At 39.5% G+C, this 18,986-nt stretch overlaps 2 protein-coding genes across 9 annotated transcripts in view; one reads left to right on the top strand and one right to left on the bottom strand.

Moving 5' to 3' along the window:
- Positions 1-18,099, top strand: part of tut4 (terminal uridylyl transferase 4) — an 87,007-nt gene extending 68,908 nt beyond the window's left edge. For 3 of the 5 annotated variants that reach the window (XM_077716264.1, XM_077716265.1, XM_077716263.1), the window contains 5 exons: positions 825-973; positions 4,534-4,631; positions 4,910-5,462; positions 5,704-5,844; positions 8,840-18,099. In XM_077716264.1, the coding sequence (XP_077572390.1) occupies positions 825-973; positions 4,534-4,631; positions 4,910-5,462; positions 5,704-5,844; positions 8,840-8,922 (1,024 nt within the window). In that variant the 3' untranslated portion in view covers positions 8,923-18,099. Of the gene's footprint in view, positions 1-824; positions 974-4,533; positions 4,632-4,909; positions 5,845-8,839 lie in introns of those variants that run through there. The other 2 variants (XR_013326223.1, XM_077716266.1) reach the window with 2 other exon arrangements.
- The window catches only part of atpaf1 (ATP synthase mitochondrial F1 complex assembly factor 1), a 24,150-nt gene continuing 17,305 nt past the window's right edge, over positions 12,142-18,986 (bottom strand). For 2 of the 4 annotated variants that reach the window (XM_077716269.1, XM_077716268.1), the window contains one exon: positions 12,142-13,574. In XM_077716269.1, the coding sequence (XP_077572395.1) occupies positions 13,337-13,574 (238 nt within the window). In that variant the 3' untranslated portion in view covers positions 12,142-13,336. The other 2 variants (XR_013326224.1, XM_077716271.1) reach the window with 2 other exon arrangements.

Below are 18,986 nucleotides of genomic sequence, written 5' to 3'. Positions count from 1 at the left end.
AGGTATTCCCGGGCCAGCCTGGAGACGTAGTCACCCCAGAATGTCCTGGGTCGGGCCCGTGGTCTCCTCCCAGTGGGATGTGCCCGGAACACCTTAACAGGGTCCAAGAGGCATCCTAATCAGATGCCCGAGCCAACTCACCTGGGTCCTCTCGATGCGGAGGAGCGGTAGCTCTACTTTAAGCCCCTCATGGATGACCAAGCTTGTCACCTTATCTCCAAGGAGATTCTGGACACTCAGCAGAGGAAACTCATTTCAGCCACTTAAATCCAGCTCAGGTTCTTCACCACATTGGATTGATACAAAGTCTGCGTCACTGCAGATGCAGCAATCCGACTGTCGATCTCCATTCTTCCCACCCTTGTGAAGACATTAGCCTGTTCAGCATTGAAGTCCCACAGCAGAACGGCGGAGTCCCTAGAAAGAGCTCAATTTAATAAACTGCAAAATCTTAATCCAGTCAATCCACCTACATTTTTGGTTAAAAAAAGCCAATGTTATGTTTTGTTTGTTGTTTTTGAATAAGATATTGAAATTTGGCTCTTTTTATCTCCGGATTTTATATCCATTTCATCATGTTTGTGTATGACATATCCCCATTTTTCTTTTTTTATGTTTATTACCTTGCCTCCTCTTCTTTTCAACTGAAAATAAAGATTAGGGGGGGGACAAATGTCCACTGCCTGTTTTAATGAAAGGACTATTTTGCAGGGAAATACTGCCTGGTTTCATGAATTTCAATATTCAGGATGTGGGCTTTGGGCATTTATCTCACTGGTTCTATTTATTATATGTAACAATTGTAATGATTCATTTTTCAACAGAATGAAAAAGATAGAAAATGGTGCAGATGTCAAAGAGGAGGAGTGGCAGAAGAAAGACAGGCGTTGCTTTCAATGTGGAGACACTGGTCATGTAAGGAGAGACTGTCCTGAGTATCGCCATCCAAAGCAGAGGAGTAGCGGGACACCAGGTAATCAGAATTTTAACCGTTGTCGCTGATACTTATCCAGCGGTCCTTAAAAAATGATCCTATCTGCCAGCTTTTTGGTACAGGTTCATAAGAGAAACTAATTATTATTACAGTTTTAAACCCTTCACATGAATTTGGCAATCATGTGCCAATAAAGCACTGGATCACTGGGTTGCACGATGAGAAAGACAGTCACATCGTGCGTGTAACCCAATTAGAGCTATTACAGAATCTCCCCTATCTCTCAGCATTGTTACACCTAGGTACTCACTGTGCGCTTCAAACAACAAATCTGTTGGAATACAGTGGTACCTTTACTTACAAAATGAATTGCTTCCACAAGTGGTTGCGTAACTTGGACTTTTCATAAGTAGAAGTATAATTTACTTTGCAATGTTGTTTGGGTGAATGGATGATTGGTGATCCACCGATAAGTTTTTTTTAGGACCAATACCAATTATTAGTACAGTGGTACCTCGAGATACAAGCTTAATTCGTTCCGGGACTGAGCTCGTATGTCAATTTTCTCGTAACTCAAACGAACGTTTCCCATGCAAATGAACTAAAAACAAATGAATTTGTTCCAACGCTCTGAAAAAACACCCAAACCAGAATATTGGATTGGAAAAATATTTTTATTTGTTCTGATTTGCCATCTATTAAACAAGTAACAAATAACTGTTGGTTTGATATTACTAAAATGTGTTTAATACCTTTGCAGCGGAGAGAGAGAGAGACTGGCAGAGAGAGGGGGAATTTTTGTACGGCAACGCACTCGTAGCATAACCTAAACAAATTTAAATATACTTGGATTACAATGCAGATACTCAAAAATAAATTTAATCTAAAATTAATCTAAACTTAATTCTAATTTAGTTTTACATTTTGATACCTTTTTTCTCCCGGGTTGGCTCTATATTCCCCGCTTCCTATCAAGCGTTGTTAGCTTTTGAATTCCCTTCAAAATATTCCCAAAAAGATGCACAAATGTCCTCACAATAGGGTAACGCACGACCACTTGTCAACAAGAAGTTGTATATACGCCATTCACACTGACTAACGGGAGAAAAAAACACTGAAAATATGCAATGCTCTGCCCAGTGCTCGCAGAGACATTACACGAGGGAGTTGCGACCAGAGAGACCTTACTCGAGGGAGTTGCAGGGAGAGAGACAGCGCCCATGATGATCTTATGAGCAGCCTCTCACGTCCGCTGTCTGCTCATATATCAACATTTGTCTCGTATCTCAAGATAAATATTTGCTCAAAATTTAACTCGTATATCGAATTGCTCGTTTGTCAGAGAGCGTGTGTGAGAGCGTGTGCGAGAGCGTGTGCCAGAGATAGCGCAAGAGATGGAGCACGCTAGAGAGTCCGCATGGAGAAAGAGTGTGTCCCGAGAGAGAAAGCGAGCATGTGCGAGAGCGGGCGCGTGCAAGAGAGATAGCGGGCGAGAGAGTGAGAGAGAGCATGCGTGAGAGAGGGCGAGGGTGCGGGCGGGGAGAGAGCGAGAGCGCAAGAGCGTGAGAGTGAGAGCGACAACTTGCCACCAAACCGATGGAACACTTCCTGATCTCACTTGGACTACTTATTTATTAATTAATTAGTTGTTTGTTTATATTTGTGCACTTTCTCCTTATGATTATAGTAACAACAAACATTCAATTCAGGTCAACTCAATAATAAACCATGTTTATTCTTTATTGTGTGCATGTTTGATATCATTAAAACCCAAATGCTTCTTCTCATCTTATTTTCTGAACCGCTTTATTCTCACTGAGGTCGTGGCACTCATTCTAGGCTGAATTGGTGGCCAGACGATTGCAGGCCACACTCACATTCATACCAAGGTGCAATTTAGTGTGTGCCATCAGCCTAGCATGCATGTTTTAGGAATGTTGAAGAAAACTGGAGTACCCAGAGAAAACCCACGCAGGCCCAGGGACAACATGCAAACTCCACACAGGTGACCGACCTGGATATGAACCGCACACACACGCAAACACCTACACTCATTAAAGAGGACCATTAATCCATAGGAAGCTAAAATTCCCATATCCGATATCTAACAACACTACACAATTTGCTAGGACGCAATAATGTTATAAACACTACAAGCACAAATGTATTACTTCAGCAAGGCCTAGAATCAATTGATGTAATGTTTTTCCGGAAGGGATCTGCCAATGTTATGCCCAGAGAATTGTTTAAAGACTGCTTTCTACTTCCTGGCACCCACATATGCAATTCCACAAACCAAATTTTCTAAAACCCGTGTGGACGTCTTTCCATGTCAGACTCAAATCAGACGATTGACCCACTAACCAACATCAAGACACCTTAAAAATGTACAACATCCTTCCATTATAGGCCGAACAATCCACAGCTTGGACACACTCCACAGCCCTAAAAATAGTCTAACTGAGCACATTGTGTCCGTTTATCTGCTGCAATGTCAATATGAATGGCAATCAGATACATTTGTGAAGAAGAAGAATAATGCTATTCCGTCAGTAATTTTCCATACTTCTCCCATAACTCAAGCAAGACAAAAGAGAGAGAAAACAATAATAATAGGGTGAAAGGTGGATCCTGAGCCTTGCCCAGTTTGATAGAAACAAAAACAAATCACATACAAAAAAAAAACAAAAAACATGACACACAACTGTGACATACAAGTTCCCCAGCTTCCCAACTCCGTTCTGACCCTACACATATTTTATGTTGTGTTATTGCATTTGAAGGCCCTGATTACATGGATGTTTCAACTATAAAGGGAGGGGTGGAAAACAAAAGTGAGACGTCTGAGTGTGTTTAGCTATGTGCGTTGAGTCTAATAGATGTGTACAAAACACGTCCACATTAATCAAAACAGATGAGGACCAAAGCGTCAGGAAGCCTTGTATCCAGCAGTCTGAGGTGTAATACTAATAATAACAATAATGATAATAATAAGTAAGGGTGAGCAAAGTAATAATAACAATAATGATAATAATAAGTAAGGGTGAGCAAAGTAAATAACAATAATGATAATAATAAGTAAGGGTGAGCAAAGTAATTCTTCATTAGCAAGGCCAAGGGTATAATTTGTTGCAAATGTATAATATGATATAAAAAGCTTGACTTTATGTAACGTACACACTTAAATCCACTTGCAATAAGTGGAAAATCCCCCAAATAGAGAATTTAGTATCTACAGGTATTTCACAACTCCGGTTTCCTCCCATATTCCAAAAACATGCATGACAGGCTGATTGGGCACTCTTAATTGTGGGTGTGAGTGTGAATGGTTGTCCGTCTGCTTGTGCCCCCACCTCTGGCCCGAAGTCGCACTCTCTCGCTCGCGCTATCGCTCTCTCGCTCACTCTCACTCGGTCTCTCTCTAGCACTCTCGCTCGTTCTCTTGCTCGCACACTGTCGCTCTCGCGCATTCGCCCTCGAATTTGTTAATATTAATGGCTATCCTTGAACATTTAAAAGGAAAATTATTGTAAAATTAAAACAATGCAATGTAATGGCTTTCATGCTTTTTTTTCTTTTTTTTCTCCATTTCTTCTCAGCTCCTGACATGATATGCTCTTTGGTGAAGTCTAAATACATCACTGCTTTGCGGATAGTGCCAGACAACTCTGGAAGAACCAGGCTCCCCTCAGAGAGTGTGAGTAGGAACAAATGTTAAAGAAAAAATAAGTTAAGCGTTAGGGTCTTCAGTGTTAAATTGATGCTGCACATGGTAGACATAAATTTTCCTGGTACAGTAAATTCTATTGATCATCAACATCAATTCAATTTCATAGTTCCTAACCCACGTCCGCTTCTATTGTTAAACATTAAAAATGAATTGGAGAAATATTTCAAATTTCACTCACTTTATTGAGTGTGTAATAATGTAATTTGAGGTCTAATATGATTCTTTTTTTATTCTTACCTTTATAGTCAGACAGTCTCCAGACTCCACCATATTCACCCCAGCCCACAGCAGTCTCTCAAAGTTTCCCTCAGTCCTCCAGCTCTCCCAACCCCCTCCAAAACAATACAATTTCGTCAAATCCCCAGAAACAGGCTACTCATTCTCAGGGCTCACTCTCTCTTTTCAATTTTACTTCATCCCATCCTGGCCAATTTCACTTTGAGACATTTGCTACTTCAGGGCCTCTTCCCTCCCACCAGAAAAAGTTGCATACATTACAGGGGCAACCTCAGAACCCATCTCACATTCTTTCCTCCTCCTGCCCTACTCACATACCTCTCCATGTTTCAAATAAAACCCCACCGCCCGGCTTCCAATTTTCTCTGTGTTCGCTATCGGGAAGTCCCATGAGCTCTGTTGGCAGCCCCAATGCCATAAACTTGAATGATCCCAGTATAATTTTCATTCAGCAAGCTGGAAGACCAATAGCCACAGGTGGGCCTGGGCATGAAGGACAATGGCTCGACCATTTGGCACAACCTAGTTCGCTTTTGGAAAATGGCACTAGAGTCAAGTCAGGTATTCTGTCGGTGAATGTCAATGGCATTTCATGGTTTCTATTATAATACAATTTTATGTCTGCTAAAATAAAAAAAAATTATGAACCAGTGAATACCATTAGTGGAACACATCCTGTACGTGGTGGGAGATTGGTCAGTTTTAAATGACTTAATTTGACCAATATGATAATAAGTAACAAATATGCTATGGGGAGTTTGCTGAAAAGTAGTAGTGATATTATAACTTTTTCTCATTCCAGAATTCCAAACAGGCCACTATATTGGTGTAAGCCAGGGTTCTCATTTGTTCGAGCATCATAAAACACACCGGTATGCCCCTACTTGGCCATACCAAATGCCTCAGAATTGTATTCAACAGGGTAGCAGCAGCTACCAACCAGGTATGTTAAATACTAAGTGAGGCTAATTTTTACAACTGAAGCATTTATTTGGTTTTGACAATGGATTGATGTTATCTTCTATAACCCCAAACGCTCACAATTTTTGGCATTTAAAGGGACAGTCCAGTTGGAGTTCGAATTATTAAATACTTTGCTCCAATAAATGTAAATACAGTCTTTAACAAGTCTCAACAAACAAATGAAAAAATAAACATAAGTCTATGAAATAAGACTGTCACACTCAACTGTCAATCAAGGTACCTGCACTTGAGAGCACATGTGCGAGTTCATTAAGAATACAGTGGTACCATACAAAATGTCCTGGTTATGCAACACTGGTTGTGCAAATTACTGTTCCAAGAAACTGCACTCAGGAGCTACTCTTTTAAACCCTGCCATATTGAAATATCTGTACTTGTGCTTTGTTGATAGGGAATTTGTATGTCCCTTGTCATAGAGAATTTGTATGTGACGAAATCTTGCCCTAATTAAAATAGTTTTTGAAGAAGCAGAGTCGTCGGATTTACCTCCTCCGTACTCTCCTTGTGCAGAAGTCTCAAAATCTCACTCATCTGTCTTGGCTTGCCTTGCATGGGTTCGAACTTGTTAATGTTCATAGAGGACCGGTCACTTTTCCTTTTAATTCAGGGTTCTATAACAGGTTTGTCTTTTTGTCAGAAGGCACAATTTATTACTTCTGCCTCATCTTTAAAACAAAGAAAAACATTTGGATAGTGATTGATAGGGTACTGGAAAACTAAAAATCAATAGACTTGAAATTCCTGTGCTTGAATTTGACCTTTTAAGAACTGTATTAGGGGTAAGTCAGTCCTCCTGTGTGAATGGTTATTCGTCTCCTCGTGCCTTGCGACTGGCTTGACACCAACTCAGGGTGTCTCCCACCTCATGCCCGAAGTCAGCTGGGATAGGCTCCAGCTCCCTTGAGGATAAGCAGTTCAGAAAATAACTAAATGAATTAATGAAAAACAGTGTACAAACGCTGAACATATCTATGATGAGTATATCACCAAAATGGCGTAACAGTCCCTTTAACCCATGTACAGTAGTCTTTAAATTCCTTTTTAATGACCCTTCTTTAGTTAGGCTTACATGGGTCTTTGGAATAACATGCACCTTAATACCTAAACCAAATGAAATGTTCCCTTTAGACAACTCTGAGTCTGAGTCCGGCTCATGGTTAAACAAAATAATATTAGCTTACATTAACAGTTGAATCGAATTGATTTCTACCATCATGACAAAAATAGAGGAGCACGCTGAGAAAGCTGACATCTGCAATAACTACTTTTTACTTATGTGACCCCTGATCCCCTACACCAAAATATAATCATCTCTTCCGTTCCATATTACAGTAATCCCTTGACTATCGCGAATAATGAAGACCAGACATGGCCGCGTGAATAAAAAAAAACGCGAAGTAGGATCACCCCTATCATTACTAGATACCATACTTCTTTTTTTCTTGCCTATACAAAAATACAAGTACACTAGTGCAATTATCAAGAAGTGTATTTATTAAATATCTCAGTTATAGCCATTTGAAAAGACTATAACTGAATGTATTAATATCTAAATTGTATCTATAAATGAAAAAAATAAAACTTTAAAACCTGTTGAACACATTGAAAATAGTTCCTCTCCCCTTGATTTTAATTTCTTTTTAAAATCTAGTTATTTATTGGAAGCTGTAGTCCAAGTCCTCTTAATCAGATTCAAGAGGCATTGGATCATTGATGGAATCTTTAGGTTTCCGTAGTCGCAACAGATGGAGCTTCTTTCTGCGAGAGGTTTCCGGCACACAAGGAATATGGTGACCGGCATTTTGTTTCTTGTTCAAATATGCTTCTCTATAAGGACATTACACTGTCAAACATGATTAACAAATTCAATTAGTTGTATAACTAGGTACCATATTTAAGATCTTCTGTAGGTATCTTAAATAAAAGAAGATATTTAAGATTTTCTGCAGGTATCTTAAATAAAAGAAGACCACCTTCACCCTCATTCTCGTCGTTGTCCGCTGCCCTTTACACCCCGATGAAATCAATTCTTTGAGGTCCTCATCAGTTAGGGGTGGGGGGGTTTATAGTTATTGTGTTGACCTTCTATTGTCTTGCCAGCTTCAGGACCATTTACATCGTAAATCCCTCATAATGCCGGGTCATTTTTTTATTCCTTGGAGTCGGGGTGTTTTAGTAACTAGAGAAAACATGTATTTTTATTTATTCGGAGCATACATAGCTCTCGCCTGCAACAACACGCGTGCATCTCCAGCAGGGAAGAGTATTCACTTTCTGTATTTCTTTTAACTGCATGGCGGAACCCATTATCATTAACATGGTTCGTAACAGCTGAATTGTACAAAAGAACGCCACAGTGAAGATACATTTATAACGCAATGGTGTCCTACGCCTTAAGCAGACAAAGGAACGTCAATATTTAGGAGGCATTTTCAACAGCGACTCAAAATGCAAACAAAGCTGGGCAAGGAAGTAGTCTTTCTCCAGGGGTAACGTGCATCATCCGAAATTACCTTGCAACAAAACAGAAAATGGCAAGACGTCAGGCACCTCAGCCCTTTATATTTGGCGCGTCATTCTTCTACGGTCCAATATCGCTACTTTAGCACTGAGTACCACCTAATTTTGTGCTGAAGAAGCAGAGCTCTGACTTCCACCATTTTTTATCCCGTCTTCATCTTGTGAGTTAAAGTATGGATTTTGACATTATGAACTTTTTTTAATACTTAAGATTAAAAAAAAACGTGATGTACTGAAGCCACGAATGTTAACACCGCGAAGTGATGAAAGGATCACATTAAGCATATTTTAACATATCCATAATCCCTTTATTCATTCTCAAGTTTTCTCGGAAAAGACACATACAGAACCTAACACATACTTGTTTACAAGACGTCTGCTAGTAAACCCTACTACATTCAGTCTCAAATCACACGTTGATCCTCTTTCTACAGGTTCTGTCGTGCATCTGCCTCCAAACATGTCCATGGTTCCTCATGCAAAGCACCCAGTGAATTTCATCCAGCAGGAAAAGTGAACTCCATTGTTTTTTTAAATTTGTTTTATGGCCAGTGACACAAAAAAGTAAAACTATGTAAAATGTGCACCATTTATATAAACAGATTTTAAGTACACATTTTTTAGCTTTTTTTAAATGTTTTGTTTTTTTTGTTTCATTACATTAATTTGTGATGCAATTATCAAATATTTTAATACCCCAATTGTGAGGGGGTAAACAATTGGTATTACTTTTCTTGGCCCGAATATAAGAAGATGGTTTTTGCATTGAAAGACTGAAAAAGTGTTGGTCCTTTTAAAATTGGGTTGAGACAGTATACCCACTCACAACACAAGATGGTGCCAGATAGCTTTAAAGCTGAACACTGATGGTTAATTTGAATGCCTTCGTCATTATACAATTATAATTATATTTAAAGATGTAAATTTGTGCACACAAAAATTCAATAAATGAGTTCTCAACATAATACCTAGTCAACACAAATGAGTAGTCAAATTAGTGGTCACATAAATAAACAGTCAGGTACAAAAAGTGACTATAGTGGTTAGCAGCCCATGGAGTTTTAGTGCAAGCACAAGTAAAAAAAATAGTATAGATAAGGTCCTCTTAGGTGCAAAAGTGGAGTTGATGCAGTTATTGCAATTTTGTGGTTTTATCACATTATATCTGTTATTTTACATTTCAAAAACCAGATGTGTTTGCACTTAAGTTTACATATTAAGCTGTGCTATAGTTTTTGGCTATTTTGAGTGAGCCAAAATTACATTTTTTGCTCTCGAACATATTATTAATATAATTCGTTTCAGACGTACTGTCCTTATTTTGCGTATAATCATTTCATTTGGTGTTCAAAAAGTATTTTTTAAACTTAGGTCTTGAAGAAGGGGGTCGTTTTATACGCTAGGTCATCTTATATTCGGGCCAATAAGGGAAGCAGTAAACATATTTTTATTTGCGTCCATTGGTTGCCAAAAGATGGTTTGAAATATTTGATGCGTCTAGTGCGGGAGTAGGGAACCTATGTGGCTCTTTTTGATGGGTGCATATGGCTCTCCACTAATCTGTGAGGTAAAATACGGGAACCGCTGGTGTGTCACCTGTGTCCCAAACGTACCAATAGGAGCAGCACTGTGGCGCTGACACAATCTCTAGCACCTTTTTAATCTTAATTTTTTTTCTTTAGACTCTTGTATTGAAACTCATAGACAAGGAACAGCGTTAAAAAATTCTCAAGAGAATTCAAAGAATTCTTTTTACAATAAAAGTTAGGAAATGACTAAAAAATGCACACATTTTCATGTATCTTTACTTTTAAATTCTTAGTATGGCTCTCCAGGAATAATATTTGAAAATATGAATTGTTTATGGGTCTCTGTCAAAATGGTTCCCGACCCCTGGTGTAGTGCAAGATCCATTGGCATAAAAAAAAAAGGGTAAATATTTTTTGGGAAGAAAAATTAAAACATTTACGTAATATCCTCTGTCAAGAAAAAAAATTAATGGTTGTTTGAACCAATGTCACTATAATTAATTTGATTGTATGTTAACAATCTTAAATTTAACAAACATTTTGTTTTGTCTTGCATTGTTTTTTTACATAATTACACTTGTATACGGAACTAAATTATATGTTCTGTAGGTTGCACTGTTTATTTTGATATTTGAGCTATTTTGTAAATTAGACTGCATCCCATTATATTTTATAATATGATGGTTTTAGGAAATATTAAAGACCACTGGGTTTAAAACTAGACTGATGGTCATAATTCAGTTACACAAAGAAATGACTTAGAGGGAACAGTCGAGAGAGCGGAATGAGAACATTCTACCACCTGACCAAATATTTCAGATAACTAACACCCCAACCAATATTCAAGGCTAAAATTGGTGGGATTGTTTATCTGCATCGTTTGTTGACGGTCACAAGGGTATAACCAGAGACCACTAGACTTTTGGACTGTTCCCTCTGCCTTCTGGCTTTTGTTGTGTGACACAGATGGAGATGTATGTACATATGTACCCTGTGTACAGACCTCAATATGTATTTTTTAACTATTTCAACTATTTAAATATAGGGCTTTGAGTTTTGATTAGATCAAACATCCAGAGATTTCAGTTAATAATCCAACATAACCCTGAAACCATACATTTTGGGAACCCCCTGTCAAAATTTCTGAATAATTTGTTTAAACAGGAAGAATACATCATTTCCGAATCGTACATTATAGATGGACTGATTTACAAGCTAAATTCTTTCTTGATAAAAGTTGTGAGATTTTACTAAATTTGGCTCTCCAAAAAAGAAATGGTCTTAAGTCAATTGGCAATAGTTTTTGAGATATCTGGCCGAAATGTTGGGGCAACATTAAATAACCATCAATTTTCAGTGATTTTGGTTACACCTGTGGACAAAGGCGGTAGTGTTTTGGCTAATGGAAGATTGCATTACCCATTGTGACCTGCAAGTAATAAAGTCCAGAACCACATTTCCAGCGCCAGTGCAAAGAATGACAAGTGTTGTGGAATCTAATTGTGGCTAAACAATATTCTGAAGAGGAAGAGGTGAAGTAATGCATGCTGTAAAGCCGGCAGCACGTCTGTAGTTTGTTGTATAATCAAACTTTAAATAGATTGAACATTTTTGCACTAAAATATTCTATTTGTTAAAGAATATTATAAAGAGGGGAAGTGATGCACGCCGTAAAGTGTAGTTTGCAAACTTTAAATAGACTTCAAATAAAATATTTTAGAGCTAAAATATTTTATTTGCTCCCGAATCAATGAGGGTGTTTAACTTATGTTGGGGTGTAATATTGTTGGTTTAGGCTAGGACGATGGAAGACAGTCAAACAGGGGTCTTGCCAACGAGGGGCGTTTTAACCACCTCAGTGACTTGAACCCCAGAGTCCCCCGGCTCTGATTACCGATGAGAAGATGTGTTGGTTGAGTTGAGGAAGTCTTCAAAGTATTGGGCTCACCGATTCACATCATCGCGAGTCGAGGTCAGCAGTGCCCCGTCTCCACTATACACTGTGTTGAGTGTGCACTGCTGTCGCTTCCTGAGATGTCGGATGGATTACCAAAATGTCCTGGGGAGGCGTTAATACAAATGCAGGAGGTGGTCCCGCATCTCAGACCAGTTTGCCTTGGGGGACCGGACCAAGGGCACAAGACCCCAGTGATAGGTTCATCAATAATTACCCTTCTGATGTAATTATCAATCACTGCAGGCAGACATCTTATTCAATTATTGACATTTAATTAAATAGATTGCATCATAGATAAGGACCTTAAGGGAAGAAACAGCAAAGCCCCTTGCCTTCAAAAGTATCCTCTTGAACTGTAATTCGCGTACGGCTTTGAGGCCATGAATCAAAACAATTACAAGGTTCAAAAACAACATCTGTAACTATATTAACAATCAAGGTATTTTAACAATAACAGAACAGGAAACTAAAACCAACCCTCATTTGGATTAAAACAATCACGCCTTCATTTGACATAACAATCATATAACAATTACTTAAAGAAGCCCGAAGTGCGTTACGAGGTATGCACAATATACGAGTGTTATGGAAGTGGCAGATATCCCGAGTCTTTGCTGCCTCCCAATCAACAGCCCTCAGAGCCCGATACTGGGTGAGATGTAGCATAAACAATACTTGGATAAGAAGTCCACATGAGAGTGGACCAGGCGGCTGTTTATGACTTGACCGAACAATTGGGAAGAATGATTTAACAAAGAAATTAATTACTACACATATATGTATAATAGTAATACAGGATAAACCCAACATTTCCCCGTTTTTATAATAAGTATGTTATTAATCATTTCTTAGTAATCACAAATGGAAATGTCGGTGACTGCGATTTTATCCACCTACTCCTTACTCCCATGGCTGGTTTGCAAAAGAAAGAACATGATCATTTTCGTCCAATTTGTCCTCGGAATTACCGTACTCCTGGACTTCACTGCTTTCCCCGGTACGTTTCATTAGCAGAGATATAATTAGTGTAATTTAGAATTTGTAGGGGCAATTGCAGTAGTTATAAGTCGGCTTAGCAAGGAGCGCAAACAGGGGATAAGACAACACCCACACAATGTCAAGGTGGTAGCAAATATGGTTACAGAAAACAACAGATATGGCCAAATCCTTACATTTTCCAAAAGTCTTATCTTACCAGTCTGTGAAGCGGATAATTTTACTCCAGACTGCTTTTTCATATTGCGGTTTTAGGGTCTGCAGGCCACTAATGGCCCTGGTTAGGGATCCATCGGGTGACGTGTTGTTCGGTATGAAGGTGCAACAGTTTTCCAAACATTTTGCACACGCCTCCTTGCTCCGTAAGGAGCATCTCCACCGCTATGCGATCCTGGAACGCCATCAGACTGGTAGCTGCCAGTTGTTCCTTTATGGCCACAAATCCCTGTTCAGTATAATTTCCAGGTTTTTGGGTATTGTAATGCAGGTAATTTATCCCATCCACATTTTTGTTTTTGGGACTCCCATCCTGCTGCGATCTGATTAGCCAGCTTATACTCATCTGGGACGCCCCGGGGGATGCCAATCGCATCAATGTATGTTGAATCTCCTTCCCTCCATGCCGCTCGACGATGTCGGGGGGCACCCTTCACCACACCAGATTTCTGAGCAGCCAATTGTTCTCCACTGTAGATGGAAAAATAGACACCAGTAAGAGCAGTGAGACCAAGGCACCTAGTCCTGCCGCGTTTCGGCAGGAGTCGTATAATTTATCTCCACCACACCACCATCATAGGTCAGAACGTGGTATCAGGGGTGCAGTTTGTTTTAGATCGCCGACACGCCATGTCTCATTTATCGCCCCAGCTTCAGACCATGTCCTGTAAGGTTTAAGCAGGACAAAATATAGGCAAGGACACACACGGTATGTAACTGAAGATATAAGTGAGACAACAGGAAATGTTGATTATGAATTTGTTGGGTCATATCCCTTGAATGGCGTGTATCCCGCAAATACAGTTGGAAATTGGAAGAAGGAAATGACAGTACAGTTAAAATAAGAAGGAACTCTAGAAATGCAGCTCGACACAGGAGCTGCTGTAACACTTGTTCCTGAAAGAATATATAGGAGGCATCTCTCACATCAACCATTAAAAGTAAGTAAAGTGCAGCTGGCGACCTTTTCCTTGTGAAGGTAGAATATGGGAATCAGAGTGGTGATCTACCACTGGTAATCTTAAGAGGTAAGAGGTGGCAGACCAGCCTTCCGTGGCCATAACTGGCAAAAAAAGTTAAAACTAGACTGGGCAAGCATCTTCGCAGTTAGACCAACGAGGGGATGTGACAATTCAGATGTAGAGGCAGTGTTGTGGAGACACAAAGCAGTGTTTTCTGAGGGGCTAGGCACGATTCGTGATTTTAAGGCCAACATTACAGTAAAACCAAATACCAAACCGATCTTCAGGAAAGCCAGGCCAGTACCTTATGCACTAAAGAATGCAGTGGAGAATGAGTTGAATTGCCTAGAAAAAGCGGGCATTATCTCAAGGAAAGAACATAGTCAGTGGGTTGCGCCCATAGTGGTAGTGCCCAGAGCAGACAAGTCAATTTGTATCTGAGGGGACTAAAAGATCACAGTGAATCAGAGTGTGGAAGAAGAGACATATCCACTACCAAATGTTGGAGACCTTTTTGCCACCCTAGTTGGGGCACACTCTTCAGCAAATTGGACTTGTCACACGCTTACCAACAGCTGGAGTTGGAAAAAGACTCAGAAAAGTATTTAACGATAAATACTCACAAAGGACTTTATGTGTATCGTAGACTTCCATTCGGAGTGTCCACCTTCTATATTTCAGAATGTGATATACCAGATCCTCCAAGGTTTGGAGCGCGTGACCCGTTTCTTGGATGACAAATTGGTCACATGGAAAACAAGAGCTGAGCACATGCGGAATCTGGAGGAGGTACTGAGCTGTCTGGAAAGCTACGGGGTGAGAGTGAAAAGAGCCAAATGTGAATTCATGCGGGAGAAAGTAAAATACCTGGGGCATCTGATAGACCCCTGTCTAAGTTATTAAATTTTGCACGAGCAATCAAATGCTTCCCTGCTTCTGGCTCCACTCCTCGCTTCCACAACACAACGTCGCCACAGACGCAAGTCTTATCCTTTCAAAGGGGCTCAAATCTATTCGCTCAAAAGTACCTGGTAAAATTCAAAGAAAAGTACTCGAACCCAAATTTATCAAAAGCACATGATCCTCTTTTATTATCAATAGTACTCGATACTTAAAACAAAAGTACTAAAACATTAGTTTAGCAAAAGCACTTATTTCATCTTCAATAGTAATTTCTTATCTGTTCAAAAGTGCTTCAATCTATTTATTCTCTCAAAAGCACTCAAATTTTAAATCAAAAGCACTTGATTCTCTTTACAGTAATACCTTGCCATATGAGTGTCCCAACATACGAAAAATTGGACATTCAAGGAAAATTCCGAGCAAATTCTTGCCCTGAGATACGATTCAAATTTGACCTACGAGCAATGTTCCCTCTAATCTTTTGTTTTTATGAAAAAATATCTCCGAATAAAAAAAATCTTCATAAATGCCATCAGAATATGCACAAATCCGACTTAAATTTTACCTTATTTTACACATCTGTCCTTGTCATTCTCCTTCAAATGACTTTTCTGCTGAACGTGTCACTTTAGATAGTCAAGTTTCCATTGGTAATCGGGTGATTCGCCTGAAGACGTTTCGCCAACGGACGTTTGGCATAAGGGCAGTTCGCCGAGGGGGCGTTTGGCCGAAAGAATACTTAGCGGACCGCATAGCCAGCCGACCGGACATTGCACCGATGCGCTCGACCCGCCCCCGGGCGTGTGTGTACACATTTTTCAACCTCGGCCCGCAGGCCATATACGACCCGTTAGAGATAACATTCATTTAGGAATAACAAGAGCATTCAGAACAGAAGAAATCCAGAAAAAGTCCAGCGGGGAGCAGTACTGCATCACAAAAGCTAAAACTCAAAGAATGAAATAATTTTTAGAATGGCAGCTTATTGATATGTTTAATATTACAAAGCATGTAAAATGTATATCTTTGTACTGGCTCTTGAAAGCTAAAACTCAAAGAATGAAATAATTATTAGAATGGCTGCTTATTGATAGTGTTTAATATTAAAAGCAAGTAAAATGATTATCGTTGTACTGGCTTTTGAAAGCTAAAACTCAAAGAATGAAAAATTTTTTTGAATGGCAACTTATTGATAGTGTTTAATATTAAAAAGCAAGTAAAATGATTATCTTTACACAGGTTCTTGAAAGCTACAACTCAAAGAATGAAATAAGTTTTAGAAGAGAAGCTTATTGATGATGTGTTATTACAAAGTACAAAGTACTGGCTCTTGACCAATTCATTTGAACTATGTCTTGCCAAGTGGTTTACAACGGGGCGCAGAGCGAGCGCGCGAATCCCGTTTCGGCGCAACGTCCAGTCAGCTGGCTATCCGGTCGGCTAACTATCCATTCGGCTAACTCCGTTCGGCCAAACGCCCCTTCAAACGTCTGTCGGCGAATCGTCCGATTGCCGTCTCACCCTCACCAAGGAGACGATGTTTACTTAAGATAAGAGCCTTTTTTTTCTGTAGCTCACTGTTACCACAATGAAAACCTACAATAAGTGAATTAGAGAAAATAACCTTCTACTAGGCATTTCATGATAACAAATTCCAGTGTTTAATAAAGGACCCACAAATTGTCACCAATGTCATAATATTGTAAATGTTTTCATCCCCTTTTCTCTAATTAGATCATCTCGAATGTTAAAGTGTTATGGAAAACCCAATAATTCAAAAACACTACGAATATTCTTTTATTCTCCAAAATCTAGTTTTTTTTAATTAAGAGCCCTTCAAAATTAACAAATTAGTCCAAATTGTCTATCTTGCTCTATTGCCAATTTCGAGGCCAAACAAACCAATATTTTACCAAACAGATTGGCCTTGAAAGATATTTTTGCTTAAAATCTTATAAATGCGAAAGTAAGAGCATTAGACCCGCTGCAAAAGCAGCATTTCTCCTCTCACACACAAGCACAATTTTCCCCCATAGCAAAAAACATTTTTGCACACACAAGTTTGCTTGAGCAACCCCAAGGGCTAATTGATGTAATGTCTTCACGGAAGGGGTCCATTTTTTTTTGTAGCGTGTGCGGTTCAGGCACACAAGGTGCACGCTGAATGACTGTCTCCAAGATGGCGCCGTTCAAGAGGGAGCCGGTGGCAGTAGCTCTGCACACTCTTATGTTTTTCACGTTTTACAGTCTGTTACAATGACATTTTAATATTTCTATTATCTGTAACTTGATATTCTAAATGAATGTTGTTACCTGTAACTTGTTATTCTAAAAGAATGTTGTTACCTGTAACTTGTTATTCTAAATGAATGTTGTTACCTGTAACTTGTTATTCTAAATGAATGTTGTTATCTGTAACTTGTTATTCTAAATGAATGTTGTTATCTGTAACTTGTTATTCTAAATGAATGTTGTTATCTGTAACTTGTTATTCTAAATGAATGTTGTTATCTGTAACTTGTTATTCTAAATGAATGTTGTTATCTGTAACTTGCTATTCTAAATGAACGTTGTCATCTGTAACTTGTTATTTTAATGAATGTTATCTGTAACTTGCTATTCTAAATGAATGTTATCAGTAACGGGCCGTATTTGGCCCACGGGCTGAGGTTGAAAAACTTGTACACACACGACCGAGGGCGGGGCGAGCGCGTCGGCTAAATGTTCATTAGCTAGATAGTCGGTCGGCCAAATAGTTGTTAGGCTAATTCTACGTTTGGCTAGATAGTCTTTCGGTGAGTTGGCTGTCGGCCAGATGTCAGTCGGCTATGTAGACCGGCCACGCCCTGTTACATCTCACCACCAGGGGGAGTTGTCACAAAGTGGGGGATCCGTCATGGCAGCATGACAGCATGGCGGGTTTAGGAGAGTGGTATCAGGTTGTGCGCAGTGCGCTGTCACCCATATCTGTCCCTGTTTCAGCGCCAGTACGCCTGTCGCAGAGAGATGCAGGGCGACGAGGATGGTTTGACGGTGAGTGAGACTCAAACACAATCGCCCGAGCTGTGCAATTCTGACATCATTAATTATTATTTAATTATTAATAAATAAATAATTGATTTATTTAGTTATTTGATTTGGTGATTCTTAATGATTCCATTTACTTTGATTCTCTTTGTACTATGTGCATTTGCTTTGCTGTTCTGTCTAATCACCCTCTTGCTACTGCCACAATGACATTTTCCAAATAAGGGATGAATAAAGTTATCTATCCATCCATGTTACAAAACCCGCCCACTTTAATGCAACATCTAGACAAACAGCAGGAGTCTGACGTGGTTCAGTTGATTTCAGAATTCCCAACTTTATTTGGCGATGTTCTCACCCGCACTACCGTTTTGGAACATGATATTGATGTAGGCGGGGCACGTCCATTAAACAGCATCCGTACAGAGTTAATTTTGAAAAGAAAAAACTAATGGAGGAAGAGGTTGCCTATCTGGTAGACAACGATCTAGCTCACCCTAGTTCCAGTGTGTGGAGCTCTCTTCACGTTTACTAGTGCCAAAGCCAGATTCTACTGTTTGATTTTGTACCGACTATAGACGGGTGAACAAAGTAACTGCTCCAGACTCGTGTCCTCTTCCAAGAGTAGAGGACTGTATTGATACCATAGGATCTGCCAAATATGTATCAATTGACATGCTTAAAAGGTATTGGCAAGTTGGTCTTATTTCTAGAGCATCCAAAATAAGTGCTTTTGTGACCCCACATGCATTCATGCAATATTCGGTAATGGCTTTTGGCATGCCTAACGCTCCAGCTACTTTCCAGAGGTTAGTCAGTCTGGTATTCGCAGGTGTTCCAAACTGTATAGCTTATTTGGACGATGTGGTGGTTTACTCATCCACCTGGCCTGAACATATGGCTTTGCTGCGAACTGTCTACCAACGCTTGGCTGATGCCTATCTCACTCTGAACTTGGCAAAATGTGAATTCGTAAAAGCCAAGGTTACGT

Source organism: Stigmatopora nigra, chromosome 5 (genome assembly GCF_051989575.1).
Source record: "Stigmatopora nigra isolate UIUO_SnigA chromosome 5, RoL_Snig_1.1, whole genome shotgun sequence".
Lineage (NCBI taxonomy): Eukaryota > Metazoa > Chordata > Actinopteri > Syngnathiformes > Syngnathidae > Stigmatopora > Stigmatopora nigra.
Note: the sequence above shows the minus strand (reverse complement) of the source record. Positions and strands in the feature narration are given on the sequence as shown.